General features: G+C 41.0%; 1 protein-coding gene across 13 annotated transcripts; it reads left to right on the top strand.

The window, feature by feature from the left end:
• The first annotated feature begins 61 nt into the window (after window positions 1-61).
• LOC148352633 (neutral alpha-glucosidase C-like) lies at window positions 62-26,451 on the top strand. Of its 13 annotated transcripts, none has more exons than XM_088353021.1 (25): window positions 62-410; window positions 506-582; window positions 648-765; window positions 3,667-3,723; window positions 4,102-4,204; window positions 4,316-4,443; window positions 5,500-5,679; window positions 5,754-5,775; window positions 5,861-5,921; window positions 6,033-6,129; window positions 9,387-9,558; window positions 10,168-10,291; window positions 10,436-10,671; window positions 12,511-12,717; window positions 13,278-13,421; window positions 17,162-17,258; window positions 17,320-17,421; window positions 19,378-19,552; window positions 20,507-20,575; window positions 20,684-20,748; window positions 20,826-20,902; window positions 21,807-21,881; window positions 23,818-23,931; window positions 25,987-26,099; window positions 26,173-26,451. In XM_088353021.1, exons 4-25 carry the CDS (start codon window positions 3,695-3,697, stop codon window positions 26,384-26,386), a joined length of 2,604 nt encoding a protein of 867 aa, XP_088209147.1. In that variant the 5' UTR covers window positions 62-410; window positions 506-582; window positions 648-765; window positions 3,667-3,694; the 3' UTR covers window positions 26,387-26,451. The 13 variants fall into 13 exon arrangements, with proteins under 13 accessions (XP_088209147.1, XP_088209149.1, XP_088209148.1 ...); XM_088353023.1 differs by having other exon boundaries at window positions 62-442; XM_088353022.1 differs by having other exon boundaries at window positions 62-582; window positions 711-765.
• Window positions 26,452-27,678: the final 1,227 nt, after the last annotated feature.

The following is a 27,678-nucleotide window of genomic DNA, read 5'->3' as shown; positions in this document are numbered from 1 at the left end:
CGATTCAGCGTGGATATCTGGGAGTGGATCAGACTTCATTGTTGCACCATACTGAGTGAGACAGCGAGCCCAGTTCGGTTCCGAAGATCCTGCAGCTCCATTCATCTCCCGTTAGAGATCCACGCACCTCCGCCTTCTGTTTCCACGCATCTCCCGCAGAGATGCAGTTGCAGAATGACAAGTGACACCTGTAGCGAACCTTCTTAGGATGCTTTTGTCTGGCACTGAGAAATGGACGGTAGACTGCGGAACTCTTGTGCGCGCTTATAGAACATTATATGTTTACTGCGGGATCTTTTGTTTGTGCCACCCACGAACTGCAATATTATTGTGGCGCCAATATTCGGAAATTAGCTGGTTGTATAAAGTTGATTTCTACGTCATACAACCCTCCAAGTGAAATTGACCGAGTGAATATGTTTTTGATACATTTATAACGAAGGTTAAGTAACTCATCCAAGTTAAAATGTTAAATTGATGACCCCTAATTTGTCATTCCGTCCAGAAAGGGAAAAAGACACCTTTACTGTGGCTCTCTCTTGTGGTGAAGAAAGAGTATGACTCGTCTGTGGGTGAGTTAAGGTAAATTAGAGCTGAGCAGCATAAACGAGTATTATAGTACTATTATATTGGTTATTTTATTTCAGAAACATATCGTAGAATGTGTTATGGAATTAAAGAAAAAAATATGAGGAGACAATGAACTGCAGGTAATGGACTCTATGAACTTCCGCTCCACTCCCGCATTTACCCAAGCTAAGCCAGGTAACTTCCGGTTGCTTTTATAAAGTATTTTGATTATTTTTATTATAATTATTATATTTCTATTATCATTATTTTAGTAGTAGTAGTATAATTGCTATTATTACAACCCAATTAGGTGTTTTAAAATATACTCACACTAGTGATAGGATATTCGTCTCTTTATAAAGTCTCTTTGGCTACAGAATGGTTCTTCAGATATATATTTATTTTTTTTATCCATCCATCATCTGCACCGCTTATCCTCAGTAGGGTCCCAGCTATCTTCGAGCAGTGGGCAGGAGACACCCTCAATTGGATGCCAGCCAGTCGCAGGACACACAGAGACAGACAACCATTCACCAGGGATAATTTGAACTGGCCAATTAACCTAACATGCATGTTTCTTGAGTGTGGGAGGAAACCGGAGTGTCCGGAGGAAACCCACACATGCATGGGTAGAACATGCAAACTCTACACAGGAAGTCGGGTAGCTGGGTTTGATTCCATGACCTCAGAACTGTGCCGCACACACGTTAACCACTGCGCTGCCGTGCTGCCCGATATGTTTGCAAAAAAACTATGCACTATATTAATTAATTCTAAAAATGTATTATACTATTTCATTAGTTTGGATGTTATTGTTTCAATATACAGTGCTCTACCTTGTATCAGTTTTATCTATTTAGAAATAGATTAACAATAACGACAAAAGTAATTGAAATGTATTCATTAAAATTAGTGGTTTCAGAACCAGAACAGGAGGAGGACCCAGGTGCGTAACGTTTCTTACACAAGCTTTATTTTACGAGCAATGGGGCAGTCATGCCAGTGATTCGGTGATCACTGGGCGGAAGACGTAAGGCAGCAGTCTGTCGTGGAACGCCAGAGGTCAACGAGATTGATACCACTTACACGAGTAGATACGAGCGAAACAGAGAGGAACGATATTGGACAGGAAACACAAGCAGGAAACCGGACAGAGTCAAAACACGTTTTACGGGTGCAGAGGTTCGTTGATGGACTGACAAAGGAGCACTGAGCTTAAATAGGAGGGAAGCCAATCAGTCAACGAGCCGCAGCTGGCGCCAAACAGGCGTAGCAAATTGGGCGCCATGGGCAACCGTGACACTATGAATGTTTTTTTTTAAATGCTGTACCTTTAAGGGACTTAAAAAATGTGTGATAGGCAATTGAGTCCAGGAGAAGAAAAAGAGAAGGGCAAAATAAATTTCCCGAATTTAATATTTTAAATCATTTATAAGAACCAACCAACATAGAGATGACGCTACTCATATCGACCAGTCATGAAAGAGGAAGGGAAAGAAACTAAAGAGTGAGAGATAGAAAAAGGACAGGAAAGAGAGAGAAAGAGAGGGCCGGAGCCAGAATTAGAGAGAGGGAGAAAGAAAGCGACCAGGAAGGAGGAAGAGAGTGGAAAGGGGGGGGGGGGGGGGGGCAGCATTACAGAGATTAAAAGAGAGAGTAAGAGGGAGAAAGACAGGGCAAGAAAGAGAGAGAAGGAAGCAGAGCGAAATGCCCAAAATGTTCTGTAAATAAGACCATTGAAATTTCTGGTCATCACGCATAGCCTTTATTTTGTTAACCTACTTTCTCGTCAGCTAGAATCAAATGAGCATGCATAAGCAAAAAAACACGATTTATGACAATAGCTTTTATGTCTGTATTTACCTTTGGTGCAGATGGCCCTGGGCAAGGGGGGGAAGGCGTGTTGGCGCTGTATAGCTATGCCCATTCCTACAGGTCACAATCAAATTGCTCAGGGTGCTTGTCCGGTGTTTTGGGGTGTTTACAGTTTGTTCTGAGGATTTTCATCATAACGTGTCTCAAGAGTGAACATTCATTGTTTAATGAGCTTCCGTATTAAGGATTATTGAGCGGTGGACCACCAAACTTGATCTGTTGGTGTGACACTGTAGTTACAACTGTGCCCCATATATACTGGACCGAACCCAACATAAATTAGGTGTTGTCTCAGCTTTGGACCTGCTTTGAAACGCTTTGCTTAAAATAATACAGTTAGTAATTATGCAGTTTTTATTTGATCTCTGAGCCAGATGTGCTCATGAAAAAAGCAACTTAGGCCATAGGTTACCAATCTCTGCCTTACTCCATTCCTCACAGAATTCTTGGCTAAGTTTTCAATTCCAATACGTTTCTATTCTTAAATATATTTTTGACTTTTTACTTGATCGTTGTCTGTTTGCTCCACTCATTACTCATTTATTGACTCACTTCTTTTTGCTTCTCTTTACTCAGTTCTTGACTCCTAACTTCACCTCCCACTCTAGTATCTACTCATTATTCAATTTATCAACCCCACTTCCATCGCTTATCTAATTCTTCACTGTTTTCGCCGCTCATTTCTCAGTCCTTTACTCCTTACTCCACCGATTGTCTACTTTTTGCACAACACCCAATCTGCCACAGCATTTGAATGTTTGATGAGTCACCCCAAGCTGATGAATTCGTTTCTTTAACATGTCAGCCTGGTTGGCATGGTTCTTCAATTGCTTATCAAACAAGAAAAAAAAATCAGCTTTAGTTGATTACTTGGATGAATCACTTAAATAATCCCTAAAGCCAATAGAAAGTGGGAGCTTGCCTTTTTGTCTTTCTTTTACTTTGAAAAATAAATCCCTGTAGCACTTCTTGCAAGACTAGTCATGTTAGTTTGGAATACTCTTATTGTATTGTGAAACGTCACAAGTGCGAGCTTGCAGCTTCTTCTTAGAAGGTGCTCGTCCGTCAGCGTGACATTCCTTTTTTTTACCACCAACATGGGGGACAAAAAAAAGTCATTTGTCAGGTATTGTTTATATATTTTTTTGTTACAGATGCAATTATGATACCTTTAACCGTGATCATGTAAAATGTGTGATTTTGTCTCCGATGCTTTTACAGTTTGGTGCCTCCTGGAAAATACAAGTTCATGAAAAGCCATGAAGTTGCCTTTTACAGGTGTTATTAAGTATTAAATCATTTTTATATGATTCACAATGTTTTGAAACGATGAATAGAGAAAACAGTTAGAACAAATGTATGTTTTTGCTGAACCAAAGGCAATATTGATACAAACTAACTGCATTTTATATTTGCATTGCAACATTTTAATGTTGTTTGTTTTATATTACCCCCACAAATATATAACTGTTATAAGGGGTTTGGGGTCAACCAGACAATATTGTGTTTTCCATGAAAAGTCACCCTTTTTTGAAAAAAAATGTATCCTCTAAACCTTGAAGAATAGACATGTCCAAGCAACCCCAAAATTCTGAATGGTAACATACTGTACATATGTGTCATTTTTGTGAAACACAATGAATTTATTCCTCCAAGGCGGCAGACTCAGAGTCCAAAGTTGCAGTACCAAGCCCTTTTAGATACCCTCGTCCTCACCGAAAAGGGAGCTCGTTTTGAGTTACTAGAACCAAATATACAGGTATGGGGGCATGGAGTATGTCCACCATCACAGGAAAAGAAAGAATTCAAAATGATTTTAAAGGATAACATTTGAAAGTATTTACCCTCAAATGTATGTATTTGTTCACAGAGTAAGCTGATCGTATGCATTTCACCTTGCAAAAACCACACAGTCAGGATTGTGATTGACGAACTGAAGCCCATCAAACCTCGTTACAGGGTGCAGGATGTTCTGACCCAAGAGCCGCAGAGCCAAAGGTAAAATAAATGTGTAAAAAAATTACAGAGCAGTTGCTTTGACCTTCAAGCTAAAAATAGCTTACTTTAACCAGAAACTAGTCTAAGAATCTCACAAATTCCTGTTTATCAACAAGAACTGTTTAAGGGTTTGATGTCAGGTATGTGCTGGCAAGTTTGTGACTGTAATTACTTGGTTATAAAACCCTCAATTGCTACATCTCAATTAGCGCATCTCTATCAGGATATCTATCTATCTATCTGTCTATCTGTCTATCTATCTATCTATCTATCTATCTATCTATCTATCTATCTATCTATCTATCTATTTATCTATCTATCTCACAGTCAGTCAGTTCGTCCGTCCATCCGTCCGTCTTTTGATCAACAAAACCACTCATTTAACTAACTACCTACAAACATAATTAACAAACCTACCTACCTAACTTCCTACCTAGCTAGCTACCTATCTATTTGTTCCCATCCCATTGACATCATGTGGCTGGAAGATCACAGGGGTACTCTGACGCATAACTGGGATTTTGGGTTCTACTAACCCCCCTGGGATTCAGGGCTCTATTTACCTACCTGAGAATCAGGGTTCTACCTACCTACCTACCTATCTAGCTACCTATCTACCTACCCTACCTACCTACCTATGTATGTACTTACTTACCTACCTGCCATGGTACGTAGCTACGTACCTACCTAACTCCCTACCTACCGTATTTATCTACCCACCTACCTACCTCATCCCTACCTACCAATATCTTTATCCCATCCCATGGACAGGGTGTGTCTGGCGGATCAGCAGGCTGACTTTGTGTCACTTTCCTTGGATTCAGGGCTCTTCCTACCTACCTACCTACCTACCTACCTACCTACCTACCTACCTACCTACCTACCTATCTACTTCCCTACCTACTTACCAAAAAAAAAACTACCAACCTACCAAAAAACTGACCAACCCATCTACATAAATACCTACCTACCAACGTACCTACCTACCTACTTACCTACATACCTACAGTACATACCTACATACCTACCTTTATCTTTGTCGCCATTCGCTGACAGGGTGTGGCTGGAAGATGAGCAAGCTGATTCCATGATGCTTTCCTGGGATTCAGAGCTTTACAGGTGCCGTTTGTGGCGGTCACCTTTCCACGTGGAGCTCCTGTGCAATGACCAAGTAGTGTTGACATTCAACTCACAAAGCAAACTGTGGTTCGAAGCTATGCAGGAATGCCCCGATGAGTGAGTTCCACAATAGTTACCTAACCTTGGACATGCTTAATTTTGTTTTGGTATTTATTTTCTTTTTTTTTTAGGATCAAAGCCGAAGGATACAAGGTTTTAGTAAAACATTGCATTCTTCCAAATGTGAAAACTGGTTTGAGGCTACGGGAGTCTTTATGTCATGTTTTATTATTATCAGATGAATGAGGATAACCTTTGGCGGGAAACCTTCAGTGACTTTGTTGACATCAAATTGAATGGTTGGGTTCTTTATATCATTTTAAATATACCTCAGAATGCATGCAGTAATCAATCATGAACAAGTTTCTTGGATTGGCAAATCTAAGGTAAACCATGTGTGTTTCCACTAGGACCCAGCAGTATTGGTGTTGACTTGCGTCTACAAGGATTCCGGGATGTCTTCGGGGTGCCAGAACACGCCGATAGTCTCCGTTTAGTAGACACCAGGTAAGTGTCGGTGAGAAATGTATTAATTAGGGTGGAGCTTAAAGGACCAATATATATATTTTTTTTCGTGTATTATTTTTTCTTACCCCACAAAAATGTTCCACTTCCACCAAAAACTACACAGCAGAGGTTTCAGTCATGTAAATTGATATTTACAGGTAGCTCAATCACTGTATAAATTTGGATTAGCGCCCACTAAGCCGTTTGCACACACAAAATAATGATGGCTTAGGTACATAATACAAACGATACGAAAAACTCAGTCCATTATTAAAGTCTCATTATGGCTGTCAGGAAAAGTTTTGCGGTGTTTTTCAACTATTTACAGCAGATGCTGCAGATAAGTTTCATCTTTTGTGATATGACCACAGTATTCCTCGTTCTGCAAGATCATTGACCACACGTATTGCCTGAACAGTTTCCAAAGCTTTTTTTAAGTCGTCTCGTGATTCCCATTCCTGTGTTTCAACATCAAGATAGCCAACAGGAAGGTCCATGAATTTGAAGAAAGTGCTAGATTTAGATGACACAAAGTCTTCTAGACATTTAACAGTGTATAAATCTAAAGAGAAAGAGGTGCCATGATCCAGGCCTTCACGTTGATCCTTACTGTGAAGACACACACATCAAGGAGTGCTTGTTCTTCCCTTCTAGTCTAACGGAACTGGGATCAAAACATCCATGTTTTTAAAGAATAAATCACTTTTGACATCCATCTGGCATGGTGCATGGCTCCTGGTGCCATAAATCGTACACACCTAGCAGGTACGGCACCCAGACAAATCATTACTAATTCCATTTGAGATACCAACACCTGATATGTCATGACTTGTTCCTGGTTTATCCTCTTCCGAACTACTACTGCTATATGATAATTGAACTTACTCATTCGCAATTCTTTGCTCAGCTTCAGATTCTAGGCGTCGTTTCAAGGTCTTTCCTTGTTTTTCTTCAAGTCTTTTTTTCTTTCTCTGCTATTTTTTTGTCAACACCTGTCATTGACCCCTTTCTTCCCTTTGCTCCTTGAGCCAACAAAAACTTTGTCTTCTGGAATTGTCATTATGTTGAGAGCATTAGCAATGTCAAAACAGTCATCAAGTTCTTCTTTAAACTCACTTTCCTTGGCTTTTTGTGTTGCTGTTTGTCGTCCTTTGTTTTGTTTTTTAGCAAGCGCCATGCTTGAAAATGTTTTTCAAGTTTCGTCAGACAATTTTGTGGATCTCGAATTGGAATTCCTGCTTTATTCCAAAATGATGATATCTCTTTCACTGACACTGCGGAAGACAGTCTGATGGGCTTGTGCAATTCCAAGTGTTGATAAAAAAAAAGAAACCAAGAGCCATGTGAACTGATGGTAGCTTGCTTCCAGTTAGTTCAGAAACATAAGTACCAAGAAAATACACTTCTTTCTTTGATCTAGTTGAAACCATGTTGTTCATGGGAAGGCGGCTTGCAATATGGATGAACATTGCTTAGAAAGTCTCTCAATTATGTTCCTTGACTATCAATGCAGATATAATATTAAACTGTATAATGGTGTGACAAATGTGTTTTGTGCAAGCTGTGATCAGGAAGAATATATAAGTGAGAAATGTTTGAATGTACTGAATATTTACCTGATGCTGATCGTTGAATGTCAATCACTTCTTGGAGGACAAAAAAGGTCTGCTGGCCTTGTCTTCAAAAGTAGGTCAAGGGAAATTATACTAGTTGAATTAGACTGATCTTGCTGAGCAATGTCTTGTGGCTAATTATTGTTTGAGATATAAACTAACACATATGTGGCTTATCCCAGCATATCTATAACTCCCATTTCAGAAAACTGATAGAAAAGCCAAACTTCTCAGCAATTGAGCTACATCTAAAATGTATTTTATTTAGAGCAAACTGCACAGCGATTGTTCTTTTGTGTAACAGAACACAATTAGGGGGTAAGACAGTGACTTTTTGCTACTTTGAAAATAAGCTTCACCCTAGTATTCACCTTACATAATTTAATCCTCACAATGATTGGTGTCGGCATTTGAAGTATGTTGGATGTCATTGACGGCATAATTATATTCCCTACCCCAAATTACTATGTTAATACTGTAGGAAATCTGGTTTTGAAGAACTGCATTTGAGTTTCTAAGTGAGCTGTTGTCAAATAAGTTAAAATTGTCTAGGAGCAATATCAAAAGAGTGTAACGGTCAAACGAAAGAATAAACTTTTTTTTTTCCAATTTTTTTTCAGACCAATAATCTAAATCTTCAGTCATTCATATGGATAGTACATATTGATATATTAGTACATCATAAAGGAATACTCATTACATCAGTCTGCAAATACTAAGAACTGTACAGGCCTCTGCTGTAGATTACTCCAGCACATCTGCGGCCACCGGATAGCACTGGTCTGTCACACTGTTCTGGTATGATTTTGGCCCGTTCTTCCAGCCTCCTCCAAACTTCAGTGATTGAAGTGGGTATCTTGACCATAACTTTGTCACCAAGGATTTTGTGACAAAGTTGAAATCAGGACTCTCGACAGGCTGTTGCGATTAATTATTATTTCAACTTAAAGAAAATTCTTTACCCATTTTGCTCTGTCACATGGGGTTGTGTCCTGCATCAAGACTGCAGGGTGATTGGGCAATGAACACAAAAAGGAACCATGTGCTGTTGAAGAAGGTTTCGATTCACATTTCCATTCACTCGGCCATGTAGCTGTACAAGACGCCTAACTCTTGCTGCAGAAATAATGCCCCTAGCCACACACACACTCCTCCACCTTTCACTGACTTTTTTGCCACACTTTAGGTTTAGTCTTTCTCCAATGTGTCGCCGAACATGATGCTTCCCATCAGATCCAAATTAATTAACTTTGCTTACATCACTGAAGTTAACTCTGTCCACACAGCCTTCTCCTTAGCAAAGCTCAATCTAGCTTTTTGATTATTTGTTTTGCCAATAAGAAGTTGAATCACTGCGGTGTGGGACTTCAGTCCAAATGCTCTTAAACCGCAAGACACCATACGGCAAGACAGATCCTTACCATGTTCAGCAATGAACCCAACTAATCAAGGAAATTAGCACCATGTGCTAGATTAGCACCATTTAGTGGGAGGCATCTCAAAGTATTCTCTAATTTTGATCAGTGCATTTTTTAGCAAAATAGTTGTTTTTTTTAAATACCTTATCCATTTTGTGACAAAGTGTTGTAGTAGCATGGTAAAGATACAACAATCAAACAAGTTTCTCCTCTGTTGTTTTATCAGAGACAGTGAACCATACCGACTATTCAACCTGGACGTGTATGCCTATGAGATACACAGCCGCCTCGGTACTTATGGCAGTGTCCCATTTGTGGTAGGCCACAAGCAGGATCGTACACTGGGAGTCTTCTGGCTCAATGCCTCAAACACATTTGTGCACATCAACTACAGCCAGGTAATTATTCAATCCTCAGTTTTAGTCCAAAGATCAAATTCGGTTCTCGAGAAATTGTTAAATTTTGCAGAAGTTTGTTAATTATGCTAATTGTCTAAAACACATGTGCTGGAGAAAAAATGCAGAACTTCCTTAGACCAAAACTGCCCAAAGCCGTCCTAGCTCGTAAAGTCCCAAAATCTTGTGTTAGAAATAATTATAATTGAAATTGTCTTAACTGTCATTGACATCAACCTTGGGAAACATTGTATGCAACGAGATATTCCAGCCCAGGGTAAAACATGTAACTATAGAGGCTTTGAAGAGAAAAGACTATCACATTATTGACACATTGTCTACAAGATGATATTGTGAAAGTTTGAGAACCAAGGTCTTTGGCTTATAAGGATATGAGCGAACACCTATCCTAAAACCTGGATTAACAGAGGGGAAAACCCTAAAATCTCAATTAATCAAACCTAACCACATAACTTCCCTAACAGTACAAAGAAGCAGTGGAAAAGAAGTTACAGCACAATTTGAACCAAAAACCTCATTGTCCGTTAGGCTGAATTTAATTTTTGTCCCTCCTCAAATTAATGAATCTCACATTTTCCTGACTCCCTTCAGGAAGAAAATGGGCCAGAGCCCTACACTGATGTCCACTGGCTATCTGAGAGTGGAGTGTTGGACTGCATGGTTCTGCTGGGCCCGAATCCAGCGCAGCTCTATCGCCAGTACGCTGAGCTGACTGGTATGTGTGCATCCACTCTTAAAGCAACTGCCAATACATATTGTAAAGGGCATAACGCTACCACTATGGCCAGAATACTGTAAATAATTCATTACCCTCTTGGAAGTGAAATATAATGGAACATAGTCTAACTTGGCATTGCAGGGTACCAAGCACTCCCTCCGCTTTTCAGCCTTGGCTATCACCATTCCCGCTGGGACAATGACACCCAAGAGGTTGTCCTGGGGGTGGATGCTGGGTTCGACAGCCACTACATACCATATGATGTTCTGTGGCTGGACATCGAACACACAGATGATAAGCGCTTCTTCACCTGGGACCCTGAGACATTTCCCGATCCGGTTGGACTGCAGCACCACCTTAAGGAGAGAAACAGAAAGGTTGTCACCTTTGTTCTGAGTAATGCCCCTCAGTTTTCACTTTTTCTCAATCATGTCTGGTTGTTCGACCAATGTCTGACATCCAGTTCCCTCATCCATTAGAGTGAATGCTGGTCTCTTCTCCTAAATCAAGGTTCTCTGTTATCCAAATATTTAGCCTTAACTTAGTCTTAAATCTTAAATATTAAATCCCATCCATCCATTCATTATCTTCCGCTTATCCGGGGTCGGGTCGCGGGGGCAGCAGCCTTAACAAGGAAGCCCAGAACTCCCTATCCCCAGCCACTTCTTCCAGGTCATCCGACGGGATCCCGAGGCGTTCCCAGGCCAGCGTAGAGACATAGTGTCTCCAGGGTGTCCTGGGTCGTCCTTGGGGCCTCCTGCCGGTGGGACATGCCCTGAACACCTCCCGAGGGAGGCGTCCAGGAGTCATCATATGCCCGGGCCACCTCAACTCTCAATGCGGAGGAGCAGTGGCTCTACACAGTGTCCCTCCCGGATGACTGAGCTTCTCACCTTATCTCTAAGGGAGAACCCAGACACCCTGCGGAGGAAACTTATTTCAGCCACTTGTTTTTTCGGTCATAACCCACAGTTCATGACCATAGGTGAGGGTAGGAATGTAGATTGACCGTACCTAATTTATCCTTTAGTTCTCAATCATATACTCAAGCGCTAAGTGAATTTCCCTTCGGGGATGAATAAAGTATCTATCTATCTATCTATCTATCTAAACCTGCAGCCTCAGTCATGTCCTCAGAACTATTTCCCAATATTTAATCATGGATCTTTTTTGTGGCCGATTTGTTGGTTCCAAGTATGAATTAATTAGAAATACTTCATAATACTTGTGTCTCTACCAGTGTTGGGAATAACAATGTTATAATTTATCTGATATTAAATATTACAGTTACATAACGGCATTTTATTTTTCAGGAATGGCGCAGTCGAACTAATTATTTTTTTTTTCGCCATAACAACACCGTTACTGTTAATGACGGTCAAAAGCGGTGCGTTACTTTGAATAAATCGAGACAAGGAGTGTTGGCGTGGACGGGTGTGTCACTCACAAGTAAATCATAACATACAACTTTGAACATTGAAGGACACACCATGCATGCTCAGTCACATTGCGACATTGTGGGGAATGTAGCTCTTAACAACACATAAAGAGAGGGATAGTCACTGTATAATGTTTTACTGTTGACTTCAGGTTGTAGAGTTTGATTAATTTATTCTACACTGCAGTGTTAAACGCACTAGTTTGTTGAACTGTTTACTTTTATTGTGTGAAAATACTTGAAGTGCAGTAGCATACGACTACTTGAGCAATTGACTTACTAGAGATTGTGAATTATTCTATAGAATGAAATCTCTTTATATTGCTCTACAGTTGACATTTGTTGTGAAGAAAATACTTGAAGTAAAGTAAGCTATGTTTACTTGACCAGCTGTCTCAGGCTAAAAGGATTAGATTTAATCTATTAAACTCAATTTATATTGTTTACTGATGCATGTTGTTTCACATTGTTTACTGTTTATTTTTTGTTGCACTTCGAATGTATGATAAATATGTTGCTTGTGAGGTGCAATAAATATTACAAGGTGTTTGTTATTCTCTATTCAACTGACTCGAAAACTGATCAGAAAACTACATTTTTGACATAAATACATTTTTTAAAGTAACGTAAATAGTTATTTTCCATGGTAACTAGTTACTTTTACTATAGAATGTTTCAGTTACTAACTCAGTTATTTTTGGAAGAAATAATAAGTAACAATAACGAATTACTTTTTTAAAGTGTTAAAAAAATCAGCCTGTTTTTTTTTTTTTTTCAGATCGTAGTTATCATTGACCCCCCTATCATGATTGATGATGGTTGGTCGCTCTATGAAGAAGGAAAGGATGGAGGGCATTTTGTCTTGGACAGAGAGGGAAAGGTATACAAGGCAATTTGCTGGCCAGGTGAATCGCATTACCCAGACTTTAGCAGCCCCCATGCACGAGCCTGGTACGCCAAGTGCTTTGCCCTGGATCGATACAAGGTTTGTGCAAGAATGTTCCTTTGTATTTCAAACAACTTTTCTGTCACGTACAAGTACCAAGTTTCCACATGCTTTAGAAGTAAGTAAGAAGATGGAAAATCCAGCCCGACCCGGCCCTTGTATATTAAAGCTCGAACCAGCCCAAGCCCAGCAAATTAATTGATTTGATGAACTAAGCTAGAAGCAAACCCAAATTTTTATATTTTATTTGTGAGGACTTGGGAGGAGGAGGGGTGCTCCTCTGAGCACTTGAACACGGGCTGCCTTGTGCGAGAGTGGGACAGAATCCATTGCACCGATCCTCCACAAAGTAAAATAAACAAAGAAGAATGAAGGGTGGGTAATTAAAACAAAAGTCAGCGAGAGTGAAACCCGGCCCAAACTCAAAGATAATGACATTTTAGGACCGGCCAAACCCGAATGTCGGGCCGGGCTGGGGCTTAAATTCTTACCTCTAGTGCATATACTAAAGTCCAACCAAATTATGTCATGCATGAGGATGTTTCTGAGATTTCAAAAAGACCTGTTAGAACTTTTGACTTGTTTTCTTCTGGACGCAGGGCTCGACATCAGTACTGCATGTGTGGACAGACTTGAACGAGCCCACCGTATTCACCGGACCTGAGTTGACGCTACCCAAGGACGCATTGCATTACGGGGGTTGGGAACACAGAGACCTGCACAATCTGTATGGGTTTTACCAGGTGAGAGGGTAAAAAGTGAAAGTAAATACCATGCTATTATGACAGTTACTATTAACTGAGGCATGCATGTTTGCAAGTGCCAATAATTAAAGCAACGGAAGGTATTTACATAGTGTAATACACTATGCTTTACGTAAGACAGTGTATTCCATTTGTGTGCAACATAAGATATGCTGCTTTACCATGTATGATTAAAACCCCTGGCTCCACTAAAACCTGCAGACCTAAAAATTGTTATTTTCTTTATGCTAGCATGTCTCTCATATCTTCAAGATCGTAAACATTCTGTAGTGTTTAGAGCAGTGGCAGAACTTTCAGTGTATTTTATGACATGTTTATCATTTTCGTCCATCAATAACTGAGATTTGAAAAAATACCTTGAAAGGTAGCACCAATGCAAAATCCATCCATCCATCCATCCATCCATCCATTGTCTTCCGCTTATCCGAGGTCGGGTCGCGGGGGCAGCAGCGTTAAAAGGGAAGCCCAGACGTCCCTATCCCCAGCCACCTCCTCCAGCTCATCCGACGGGACCCCGAGGCGTTCCCAAGCCAGCCGAGAGACATAGTCTCTCCAACGTGTCCTGGGCCGCCCCCGGGGCCTCTTGCCGGTGGGACATGCCCGGAACACCTCCCGAGGGAGGCGTCCAGGAGGCATCCTTATTAGATGCCCGAGCCACCTCAACTGGCTCCTCTCAACGCGGAGGAGCAGTGGCTCTACACCGAGTCCCTCCCGGATCACTGAGCTTCTCACCTTATCTCTAAGGGAGAACCCAGCCACCCTGCGGAGGAAACTCATTTCAGCCACTTGTATCCGGGATCGAGTTCTTTCGGTCATGACCCAAAGTTCATAACCATAGGTGAGGGTAGGAACGAAAATCGACCGGTAGATCGAGAGCTTTGCCTTTCGGCTCAGCTCCCTCTTCACCACGACGGACCAGTACAGGGTCCGAATGACGGCAGACGCTGCACCGACCCGTCTGTCGATCTCCCGTTCCATCCTACCCTCACTCGTGAACAAGACCCCAAGATACTTGAACTCCTCCACTTGGGGCAAGACCTCCTCCCCGACCCGGAGGGAGCATACCACCCTTTTCCGACTGAGAACCATGGCCTCGGACTTGGAGGTGCTGATCCCCATCCCGGCCGCTTCACACTCGGCTGCGAATCGCTCCAGCGAGAGCTGAAGATCACGGCCTGAGGAAGCCAACAGCACCACGTCATCTGCAAAAAGCAGTGACGCAATGCTGAGGCCCCCAAACCGGACTCCATCCCCGCCAAGGCTGCGCCTAGAAATTCTGTCCATAAAAGTTATGAACAGAATCGGTGACAAAGGGCAGCCCTGGCGGAGCCCAACCCTCACCGGGAACGAATCCGACTTAGTGCCGGCAATGCGGACCAGACTCTGGCACCGGGCATACAGGGACCGCACAGCCCGGATAAGACTGTGCGGTACCCCATACTCCCGAAGCACCCCCCACAGGGCCTCCCAAGGAACACGGTCGAATGCCTTCTCCAAGTCCACAAAACACATGTAGACCGGACAGGCAAACTCCCATGCACCCTCAAAGACCCTGAAGAGTGTATAGAGCTGGTCCAGTGTTCCACGGCCAGGACGAAAACCACACTGTTCCTCCTGAATCCGAGATTCGACTTCCTGGCGGACCCTCCTCTCCAGTACCCCTGAATAGACCTTACCAGGGAGGCTGAGAAGTGTGATTCCCCTGTAGTTGGAACACACTCTCCGGTCCCCCTTCTTAAAGACGCAATGCAAAATCAAAGAACAGTATTTGCCCTTATGTAGGTTTCAGATCAGGGGATGGTGTTACAATAGTCTGTGGTTTGCAATAATCTGTGGTCTGTGCAGCCCTTTGAGACTTTGTGATTAAGGGCGTTACAAATAAACATGACTTGACTTGACTATTTCCTTCTTCGACCTACTGAATTAGTAAGGGAAAATAATAGTAATAATATTAAGTATTTTTTAAGTTTTTTTTCCATTACAAAAATGAGAAAAAAATAAAAAGGGAATTTTTATTTTAAAAAAAGTTTTTTTTTTTTCCGAAAAGATAAAAAATCAGAGAATATTTGAGGAAACAAGCCATCCAGATGTTGTTTTTCTTAAAAGAAAAGTCAGGGACTCACTGTTTAAGGCAAACAATTACACTCACCCGGATTCAAACATTCATGTAACGTTTTTATCTGATATTAAATAATACAATCAATATACTTCACTTACGATATTTTTCATTGAAGTACTGTTTTCCATATTTTATAAAATATATAGAAAATAATTACATTTTAGATGAGCATTTATTTTTATTTGTTATTATTATTATGATTTTATTTCCCAAAAATATTTTATATATTACATAAGTAATGTAGTAAGTTTTCTCAAAGTACATTCCAGAATAATGGATAAATAATCAGCAAAAAAAAAGACGCTGATTGGAAAGATTTTCCTTCAGCATGCAATATTGAACCCCATTGTTAAAAAAGTTTTTCTCTGGGCATACTATAACTTTAATCATCGTCATTTTATACTTTTATCCTTGAATTAAAGGTTAAAAAAAAACACTACTTTGAGTCACAAACGTAATGAAAAGCAATATGTTAGTTGCCGAGATCAGTGTTTCTCAACTAGTGTGTCGGACCCAGAAGTGGCTCACGGACCCAGTTTCAGTAGGTCGTAAGGCATTTACCTTGGCAAATTAATAAGGAATAAGAGAGGGTCAATCACACTCCCTAACAGTAGATGACGATAGTTCCCAACCCAATCGTCCTGTTTAGTCAATCTACACCATCTCAATTGTGTTTAAAACGACCACAGTAAAAAGGAAAAGAGGAAAAAAATGACCACGATTGAGACGAAGAAGGAAATGATTGTAAAATACGAAAAAATAGTGTACGGGTGCCCTCCAAGGACTGCTGGAAGGTACTGTATCTGTTTAAAAGTGTTATATATTTGGCTTTTCACGAGTATATTAGTCTTTACTCGGGCAGCACGGCGGCGGAGTGGTTAGCGCGTGTGCAGCACAGTTCTGACGTCATGAGATTGAACCTCCTGTGTGGAGTTTGCATGTTCTCCCCGTGCTTGCGTGCGTTTCCTCCAGGCTGGTCCAAATTGTCCCTGGGTGTGAATGAGCGAGTGACTTGTCTGTCTCTGTGTGCCCTGCGACTGGCTAGCAACCAGTTCAGGGTGTCCCCTTCCCACTGCCCGGAGATAGCTGAGATGGGCTCCAGCACCCCCACAACCCTACTGAGAATAAGCGGTGCAGATAATGGATGGATGGATGGATAGTCTTTACTTTCTATTTAAAAATTAAAGTTGTATAAATACGAGTTTTATTTATGTTTTGTATTTATTTTAGTATGTGGCTATGTTTTAGTTTTTGGGGGCCTCTTATATGCATTGTAGGTTTATATGTCAGTATATACTGTACCTAAGGTGATTTGGGTTTTGCTGGTCATTTATTTTTTTTATTTTTTTTCAATGTGAAGATATTTGTCGTTCTCCGCTTTAAAGTGCACAATCCTTTCATTCTAAAAATTGAAGAAGGGAATTTTTCAATTTTGAGACGTATTAGGTTAATTTTGTCCCAGCATTTTCACAGTACCTCTCTCACATTTTCTAGTGCTACTGTTACAAAGTGCGATACATACTGAAGTGATTATGCAGTATATATCGGTATTTAATCTATAACATCCACAGTTCCAAGCAATCTTATTTGTCTCTGCCAGCAAATGGCAGCAGTGGACGGCCTGCTGACTCGCTCCGGTGGCAATGAGAGACCTTTTGTTCTGTCCCGTGCCTTCTTTGCCGGATCCCAGCGGCTAGGTATGAGTCTTTGCATTCTAGTCAAAGGTTTTGTACGGTGAGTTTGCTTTTTGTCATGCAGGAGCGGTGTGGACTGGTGACAACATGGCCACTTGGGATTACCTGAGGATCTGCATTCCTATGTGTTTGTCCATGTCCGTAGTGGGGATTTCGTTTTGTGGTGGTAAGGCGACTCACAGGACATCAACCTATCACATCTCATCTCATCTCATTAGCCGTACCGCTTATCCTCATTAGGGTCGCGGGGGGGCTGGAGCCCATCCCAGCCATCTCCGGGCAGTGGGAAGGGGACACCCTGAACTGGTTGCCAGCCAATCGCAGAGCACACGGGGACATACAACTCATTCGCTCATTCACACCTAGGGACAATTTGGACCGGCCAATTCACCTGAAATGTATGTTTTTGGAATGTGGGAGGAAACCGGAGTGCCCGGAAGAAACCAACGCAAGCACGGGGAGAACATACAAACTCCGCACAGGAAGTCTGGAGCTGGATTTGAACCCACGCAGGAGGTTCCCATGACATGAACTGTGCCGCACAAGCGCTAACCACTGCGCCGCCGTGCTGCCCAGGACATCAACATATGCTTTTTTAAATTACTTATCCTGAGTTAAAATATAAGTCAGCAAACTATGGCCCGCGGGCTGAATCAGGCCTTCTAATGGATTTAATGCGAACCGTGAGACAAAGCTGAGAGAAGCACTAAAATAAACCACATCAAACAATAACCTGCATTAATAAATGTGTCCACTGGATGTAGCCGAAACTAAGCGCCACTCCCAGAGCTGTATTTGCAAACTAGCGTTTATCAATCAGAGAACATTTGAGGAAACAAGCCATCCAGATGTTGTTTTTCTTAAAAGAAAAGTCAGGGACTCACTGTTTAAGGCAAACAATTACACTCACCCGGATTCAAAAATACACTATAACAAAATCACTTATGGGTTCCTTTACAAAAGTTTAAATAAGCTTTAGCTCGTTTCTAACAGGTATGAAATCTAACAGCAATCTTTCCAATAGTAGGTACACATTTCCATCGAAAAAAAAACAAAGAAAAGCAGAAAAAGACTTTAAAATAATTAACTCGTTTATTTATTTTGGCATTTTAACCGGGCCTGTTAAACAAAAAAATATTAAAGATATAATGCTAACATATATTTTAAAAACAACCACTAAATAATAATGTGTTGGTATTGTTGTGTCTTTGTAATCCGGTGGGGGCGCCACAGCGGTTGGGTGGTCAGCCCGCAACTCCACGGTGCAGAGGTTCGGGGTTCAAGTTCAGCCTCCTCGTGTGGAGTTTGCTTGTTCTCCCCGTGGCTGCGTGGGTTTCCTCCGAGCACTCCGGTTTCCTCCCACATTCCCAAACAAATGCATGTTAGGTTAATTGGCCAGTGTAAATTGTCCCTAGGTGGGAATGTGCGAGTGAGTTGTCTGTCTCTGTGTGCCCTCTGTTTGTGGCAACTAGTTAAGGGTGTCCCCTGCGCACTGCCCGAAGATAGCTGGGATGGGCTCCAGCACCCCCGCGACCCTGAGAATAAGCAGTGAAACTACTGGATGGATGTAATCCAGTGTCCCTATATGTGCCAACGAAAAAACGTAATTTTTCATTTTGCTCATGGCCAACATTCAAACCTCTGGCTCAGTTCTTCTGTACTTTATTTCTTAAATCAGTTTTAATTATCAAAATGTCATGCAATAACACACTCCTGAAGTAGCCCCATTGCGTTTTTCAAATTTCAAGCTTAAAAAGTGTGATATTAATTTGCTACTATCAGTATTTTATTTCAATGTGTTTATTTGTAAATACATATATTAAGTTGTGAATTTTGGGTGTTTTACAACCAGTTGGATGGAATGATCCATTTATAAACCATTAAACAATGAAACACCACTTTTATAGGCGAAAGGAAAACAGAAAAAAAATGGATTAGCCCATTTTATCTTTTCCTCCTCATGTATTGCCGAAGTATCGTATTTACGACTCTCTATCGGCACATACAAAAAATCAAATACATCAATCAGACATTTTTTCCCCCTGTTATTAAACCAAGGTGGTCCTCAAAGTTTGCCCACTCCTGATGTAACTAACTGAACTAACTTTTGATTTGTTTCCAGCCGACGTTGGCGGGTTCATTCCAGAACCGAGTACCGAGTTGCTGCTTCGCTGGTACCAAGCAGCTTGTCTGCAGCCGTTCTTCCGAGGTCACTCGGCAAAGAGCACCCCGCGTCGGGAACCTTGGCTGTTTAACGAGGACGTGACCAAAGCCATACGATGTATCATTGAAGAGAGGTGCAGTATTCTGGAAAGAAAATGAAGCTTCGTGAAGCTTCATGATGCACTTGCAATCACTGACGTACAGTGTCCTTTGACATACAAAATTATGTATGAATGTCATAGCATATCCAGTGCCTAGATTGCCGTCACTCTCCATCCACTTTTCTTTGGGTGGGCAGAGCGTGTCCGTGGGTGGGCATTGCCCCACCCTGCCCTCCTCCCCACTGGTAACGCTGCTTCATCTAATAACATTTTCTTGTTGCATGGCCTTTATTTATAAAAGATTAATTATCTATTGCTTTTATTTAAAAGCACTCTATTTATAAATTAAAGCAAGGCAATAAAACTTGACACAGCAGATGAGTGGTTAACGCGTTCGCTGCACAGTTCTAAGGTTATGGGTTCAAATCCAGCTGCTATCCTTCCTGTGCAGAGTTTGTATGTTCTCACCGAAATTGTGTGGGTTTCTTCCAGAGAAAAACCTGCATGTCAGGTTAATTTGCCAGTCCAAATTGTCTCTAGGTGTGAATGAGCGAGTGAGTGTGCCTTGCGACTGGCTGACAACCAGTTCAGGGTGTCCCTGTCCGAGGATAGCTGGGATCTGCCCCAGCACCACCGCGACCCTACTGAGGATAAGCGGTGCAAATAATGGATGGATGAACAATCAAACGTTTTCTTCTACGTTTATATTTTGCTTTCTTGCTCTGCCAATCAAATGATAAATAAGATGTAGGTTAATTTATCTGTAATTCTGACTGTGCCTCACCAGACACAATCCTTACCACACGTCACTGCTTGCAATATAGTTTTTACTCCTTGAGATGGTTCTTTCTTGATTCAAATTGCCAACTTGTCTGTAAACCAATAGTAAGACACAGAAACATCAAGTAATACCTCAAGTTGCTTCATGAAGCTTTCGTGGTCCATCAGTATCCTACAGATCTAAATAATGAGTGTTTGGTTTCTCAGGTATCGCTTACTGCCATACCTTTACACGCTCTTCTACCGTGCTCACACAGATGGCTTGCCGGTGCTCAGGTAAGTCCCAAGTAGCTGTTGTTCCACCTCAAATCCCAAATTTTCTGATCATTTGTGGGTGTCATTGGGTTTTGGGGGAATCCCTAATATACTCTCCAATCTGCTCAGGCCTCTTTGGATTGAGTTTCCCCAGGAACAGCGCCTCTTCGGCGTGGAACGCCAATACATGCTCGGTGATGTTCCATTGTGTATGTTCGTTTGCTCAGCAAAAAACGTATAATAATCATTTTTATGTTCATGCTAAATACAGGTGACGCATTGATGGTGTGTCCTGTCACTGAATCCGGCATTGTGGAACTTCAAGTTCTGTTTCCGGGAGAGCAACAGGTACCTTAAACAACCTTAATTTTTTATAACCCTTTTTGTAGATTTGAATTCCCACAATAACAGTTAGAAAGCCAAGCTAATGAATTGACGTTGTTCTCTCCTGAAAAATAAACCGTTGCTTCGAACTAGCTAGTGATGTGAAAAAAAACATTGCTGAAATTTGTTTGTGTTGGTTCATTATCTGAATCGTCCCTCAAAAAAGGTATTCAATTTTTAGATTAAAAAAAAACACTTTCAAAATCTACCAAAAGGAAATAGTATCTCACAATTAGCGATGTGAAAAACACTTATTTACTCCAAATTTCGTTTTCGTGGGTTCATCATCTAAATTGTCCCTCGATGGTTTGTAAAAAAATGTATTTAAATCATAATAATTTTCTAAATTTGTCAACAATAAATGTTTCGCTGCTTTTATGTACCAACATAATTTTTTTAAGAGAATTCTAAGGGGGATAATATTTTTTTTTTATTCTCTGGAAAAAAATAATCTTTTATCGCCATTCACTCATTGGTTTTGAACTGCAGTTGCTGTAAAAACTTTCCAAGTTAAGAATAAAAACAATAATAAACAAATTTTAAAAATGTATTTTGTTTAAGACGTATATGACACTGTAAATATTTATTTAGCAGATCATAACTGTTGAAGTTTGTTTTGTATTCTTGAAACAAATACATGGGTGCATGACATATTTGAGAACCAACTCGTAGTTGTTGATCATTCAATTGTTTTTGTATTCTTTTTTTTTTTAATCTTTTTTTTTATATTCAGTTGCTGTTAAAACCTTAACCGTTAAAATAATTATACATAAATAAAACATAAATGTGTTTTTCAAGACTTATATGGCTCTGTAAATATTTATTTAGGAGATCATAACTGTCAAAGTTTTGTTTTATATTCTTTTAGCTTTGGTATGATATCAAAACGGCGGAGGTTCGCCAAGGAGGCGGGACAATGAGTATTCCAGTGAACATTGAGAGGGTAAATATGTTAATTTATTTGATTTCCTCCCTTTTTGTCTTAGGTGTGAAATGACTTTCACGGTTCACATGGACCCTTAACCCCCCGGATGGTCTTTACCCACTAAGAAAATATTTACCACCTAGAAAAACAATCAGCCGATTTCATCTCATTACTGACAACATACTGCAATTTGAAAAAAGCGTAGCATTTATAAATTCATATTCCTACATGCTGTGCCTTCAAAAGATTACTAAATGGCATAATTCCTACACAGAACACATGCACACTTATGTTGAAGAGGTCCGTTTTGCCAAGTCAAGTTTCATCATGTGTATTTGTACTGTATATTTCCCTTTATCACAAAAGGGCTGCAAAGACCACAGATTATTATTACAAAGCATGATCCAACTCTCATGTCAACTTTTACCTGCATAAAGTTACATTTTAGTTATTTGATTATCACTTTTTTTTAACAATTTATGTCTATAATATTTGCTATTGCTTCATGTTGGTTCCTGATCTGTCGGGTCTACGTACTGTACACTCGAGACAGTAGCAGCAGCCGGCTGTTATGGGGTCTTTAGCGTCCTCTTGTGGACGTTTATTCAAAACACTTGTAACCTTTTAGGGCTGCAAAACTCTGCTAGTGATGTGTTCGTTATTTTTGCTTTAGTATTTGATATTTATAAACCATTTTCGGTATGTTACTTAGAAGAAGAACTAGTTACCGTTACTAGTTACTTCATTTATAAAGTAATCGTGTTATAGATTATCATACATACTCACATTGAAGTTGACCCCCTAGACTGATTATAAATAGTAACTGATAAAATAAATAAAGGAAAAAGTGTATACCAACATGTGGAAGCGGTGAAACCATGGGCATAACCAGCCCGTTTTTGGGCGTGTTCAAGCTCCCTCAAATTAAACCTACGTGCTGTGGCATTAGGTTTGGTGGCCATTTGTGCAAGCACTGCAAGAATGACTCGTGGACATACGTTTTGCAAACTTTGCCTCTCCTTTAATGGTAGTGCCATTAAAAAACCCGATTCTGATTGGCCGGTGCTGTGAAACCACGAAATGTGACAATTCTTGTCGGCCAAACACAATCAAGTAACAAATGAAGTGGGAATCCCTAAAAAAAACAGCAGTGGTTTTTGTAGTTACATTATTGCACTCCGTCACATCGTGATGTTGTCACAGTTGCCCTTTGCCTTCAGTTGGCCCCACCCGTTGCCTGATTGGCTTCCCTTCTATTTAAGCTCAGTGCTCTCACTCAACCCTTGTCAGTCCGTCAACGAACCTCTGCACCCGCAAGACGTATGACTGTCCGGTATCCATCCCATCTATCTCGTCCTGTTTGATATCTGACTCCAGTCTCCAGTGTCTGGTATCGATTCGTCTGTCTTGTCCTTTTTGATATCTTGCTACAGTCTTCGGTATCCAGTATCGATTCGGCCTGTCTTATTCTTTACGACGTCTTGCCCCAGTCTCCAGAATCCGGTATCGATCCCGTCTGTCTCGTCCTGTCTGATATCTGACTCCAGTCTTCTGTATCCGGTATCGATCCAGTCTGTCTCGTCCTGTCTGATATCCGACTCCAGTCTCCAGTATCTGGTATCGATCCTGTCTGTCCCGTCCTGTCCGGTATTGACCCCGTCCGTCCGGTATCTGCTCGTGTATCTGGTATCGATCTCGTCGGCATCTGGCTTTCTCTTTTTTCATGCCGGACTTCTGTCTTACTTCTTCCGCCCAGCGATCGCCGAATCACTGCCGTTTGTGTTCACGCCCCATTCCCGTAAAATAAAGCTTGTGTAAAACCTTACGCATCTGGGTCCTCCTCCTGTTCTGGTCCTGACAAATATCGATTCGATTTTGGTTAATCTTGCAGCCATATACAAAACTTTACAAACTGCGTTTAATGAGGATTCATGTTCTTCTCACCTTCTCCAAGATTCCAGTGTTTCAGCGAGGTGGTACGATGGTGTGCCGCGCCATAGCAGTCGGGACTTGCACTGCTGACCTTCATAGAACTCCCCTTGGCATCACGGTCGCTCTGGACGCTCAGGTAAGAGGGATAGCATCTAGTGTTACAGCCTTCAACCTTCTGTTTTTTTTTTTTTTGTGAAATAAAGTGGTACCTCGACATATAAGCCTATATCGTTCCAGGAGTGTACTTGTTGCTTGAATTGCCCGTGTAATGAGTGAATTTCCCCGGTATGAAATGATCAAAAATGAATTGGCCCGTTCCCGACCTCCGAAAAACGCGAGAAAACACATCTTCCTGATCACTAAAAGACATTCAAACATTAATTAAACATAACACATACAGTAATGAGGTAAATAAGATGATATTAACACAATTAAATGATGAATCGCAAGGTCAAATGTAAAAGTATTGTGTAGAGGTAAGGTAGTAGAAGGGGGTTGTGGGAGTTTTTTAAAATGACGCTTAAGCACTAACTGTGCACTTAGATCTAAAGTTGCTCTAAACGTTACCTGTGTCAGTTTTCATTCATCACTTTATTTTGCCTTTTTAGCTAGATCCGCAATTTTCGACAGGTCTTTTAGAAGAAAAAAAAACAACAACAAAAAACGTATCTTATGAGATTTGTCAAAATGTTACGAAAATGCTTAAGGCAATTGTCATGAAAGAGAGCTGTCGCATGCCACTTATTCTGGATGCTCTTTTTTTCAGTGAAAGCAACAACTAATAAGACTAAGAGCGTTTTTTCCCCATATACATATATATATATATATATATATATATATATATATATATATATATATATATATATATATATCTCATCTCATCTCATCTCATTAGCTGCACAACTTATCTTCAGTCGGGTTGCGGGGGTGCTGGAACCCATCCCAGCAATCATCGGGCAGTGGGCAGGGGACACCCTGAACTGGTTGCCAGCCAATCGCAGGGCACACAGGGACAGACAACTCACTCGCCCAATTCACCTAAAATGCATGTTTTTGGAATGTGGGAGGAAACCGGAGTGCCCGGAGGAAACACACGCAAGCAAACGGGGAGAACATACAAACTCCGCACAGGAAGTCTGGAGCTGGATTTGAACCCACGCAGGAGATTCCCATGACATGAACTGTGCCGCACATGCGCTAGCCACTGTGCCGCCGTGCTGCCCATCTATATATATATATATATATATATATATATATATATATATATATATATATTTATTTATGGGGTGGACAGATCTCTTTATGCAGCTAACAATCTCAAGTAGGTGCATCTGATACAGGATGATATATGGAGTGCAGGTGGACTGCTAATGGTCTTTTAGGGTCAGAATTCTAGAGGATACAGAGGTATTCAAATACTTATTTGCAACTGTATACCACAAATATTTTTTTAAAAAATCATGCGTTGTAATTTCTGGATTTTTCTATTTAGTTTATCTCTCTCACAGTGGACATGCACTTCCGATGCAAATTTCTGCAATCCCTGCATGATTTCTATGTTCGGAGAAATAGCAAAATAGCAGGGTGTTCAAATACTTATTTTCTTCACTGTATATATATATATATATATATATATATATATATATATATATATATATATATATATATATCATATGAATGTAACATGCTTTGGAATTTATTGCAGGAAAGTACTGAATAAATCCTTCCGCAGCTTTGTAATCGCCACTGCTTCACCGATTGTACTCCTTAACTTGGTCACAGAAACACCATGCTCGGGATTTTACGTTATTTCTTGATTTGTTTCAATTGTCATCAATATCCTTCTTTTCTCAGATACCTTACCATTTCCTTTTCTGCAACCGATGGCTAATGCCACAAAAATTCTCAAATAGGAGATGCTATAAAATGTGATTAAAGAGATGTGATAAAAACAAATTTCCTGCGGAATACAGGTACTCTACAAGTATGACTGAGGGCTCGGAATCTGGTGCTTGATAGGGGGAATCGCATGCACAAACTGGACTGTGCTAATGGCGATTAGCGGTCTCTAGTGGTAGCTTCTGGGACTGCTCCACTGCCCTAAAGATTTTTGTCCAGAAATAACTTGTATTGAAATTCTCTGGTGTGGAGGTTCTCATTAAATGTGGTGCCACTGCTCGTTTCCTGGCAGGGTTCCGCCAAAGGTGAAGTGTACGAAGACGACGGCCACAGCTTCTCGTACTGCAACAAGCAAGACTTTTCCTTGCGCTCCTTTAGCATGCTAAAGGGACGTCTGCAGTGCCGGTGAGTCCGTCCAATCGCAGGAAGGTGACATTTCTTCCTAACATCTCTGCTTTACGATTCTTTTGCCCAAAAGCTCTGGCGGAGGGGGAAAGTACAAATGCGGCAAATCAGTGAGCGCACTGGTGGTTCTGGGGCTACGGGACGAGCCGTCGGCGGTGCGGGTTTTCGCGTCGGAGGGCAGTAGAGGCGTCTCCATGGAGTTCCACTACGACGGGGTGCGAGGTCAACTTATAGTTAACAACTTGGGGCTCAGCCTGGACGAGGAATGGGACGTTCAGATTTGTTGACGTTAAGATTTTGCAATGTAATTGAGCATTTGCCACTGAAAATAAATCATGTTGTTTAAGTCTTATTTTCCTTATTTTTTTTTTTTGGGGTAGGGTTTGAAGAGATAGTACTGGTTTCCACGGTTCTCAGTAGCAGGAGTAACCTCATGATCTGACTCAGATACAGCTCCGTCATTATCAGGTCGCCATTGTTTTTGTTGTGTCATCCCTCTTTTCATTGACGAGGCTGACCTCGGTATTGACGGGCAGCAGCGTGTGACAGTACTTATTCCCAAATTACTCAGGAAAACTTTTGAGTATCAGGTCATATAATATGCATTGTATCATTTATTGTATTTATATTTTTGTTGAAAAACAAACTTGCCATCCCTTGCTTTTGTGACATATTTAAGGCTTACAGGTTCTTTGTTTTGTCAGAAGCAGAACAGGAGGAGGGCCCAGATGTGTAACGTTTACTCACAAGTTCATTGAGAAATAGAGGAAAACAAACTCCAGCGATCTGGTGCTCACCTGACGAGGGAAGCATGCAGCTCATGGGATCGGAGCGTGATCGGAATGTGGAAGTGATTCGCCGGGACAAAAACGGGCCGATAGCCAGAGCGGGAGATCAGAACGTGGTCAAAAGGACAAAACAGGTTGATAGCCGGAGAAAAATGGGGAATCAGGAACAGACGGGTGGTATACGGATGAAAACGGGACAGACGGGAGCCAAAGCCAAAGTGCTTGCCTTGCGTATGCAGAGGTTCGCCGACGGACTGACAGGGAGTCACTCCCATTTGTAATAGTGTCCCCTCTTCTAAAGGATTTTAAAATACAGTTATCCCTTGTTTATAGCGGTGGCTAGGTTCCTAAATGAAACCAGAAACATACATTCATATTTTAATATTATCTTCCCGCGATGTGTCTAGAGAATTTTTTTCTAAATTACACAGATATCCATCAGTCATTCCCATGTACCGTATTTACCGCACTACAAGGTGTACTGGATTATAAGCCGCACCACCCTTAGATAGTCTTGATATGTTTTTCATGGGTGTCATCAGGCTGTACTTGCCCAAGACACACCACAGAAAATGGTGCCCCTATGACCCTAGTGGTTTAGGTATCCAATCACCCACCCACCCCAAAGTGTCATCCCGCTTTTCAGAAATCAAAATAAATATTAATACATTTACTCCAACTGTTTCAGAACAAAATTCATGATAGTTAAACCAAAAAAGCAGCAGTGTAACAAAAAATGAACTATAACAAAGTCAACATGAGAACCATACCTCCCACACAATATTCAGTAA

Source organism: Urocampus carinirostris, chromosome 14, assembly GCF_059441175.1.
Source record: "Urocampus carinirostris isolate Australia breed hairy pipefish chromosome 14, RoL_Ucar_1.0, whole genome shotgun sequence".
Classification (NCBI taxonomy): Eukaryota; Metazoa; Chordata; class Actinopteri; order Syngnathiformes; family Syngnathidae; genus Urocampus; species Urocampus carinirostris.
The sequence above is the reverse complement of the archived record's forward strand: the minus strand, read 5'-3'. Positions and strand labels throughout refer to the sequence as shown.

Bases quoted from the DNA above. Each gene is read 5' to 3' on its own strand.
- LOC148352633 (XM_088353021.1), top strand. From the start codon at position 3,695: ATGAAAAGCCATGAAGTTGCCTTTTACAG. The intron at 4,205-4,315 runs GTATGGGGGCAT...ATTTGTTCACAG, and splicing joins TACTAGAACCAAATATACAG to AGTAAGCTGATCGTATGCAT. The intron at 5,680-5,753 runs GTGAGTTCCACA...TTTTTTTTTTAG, and splicing joins ATGCAGGAATGCCCCGATGA to GATCAAAGCCGAAGGATACA.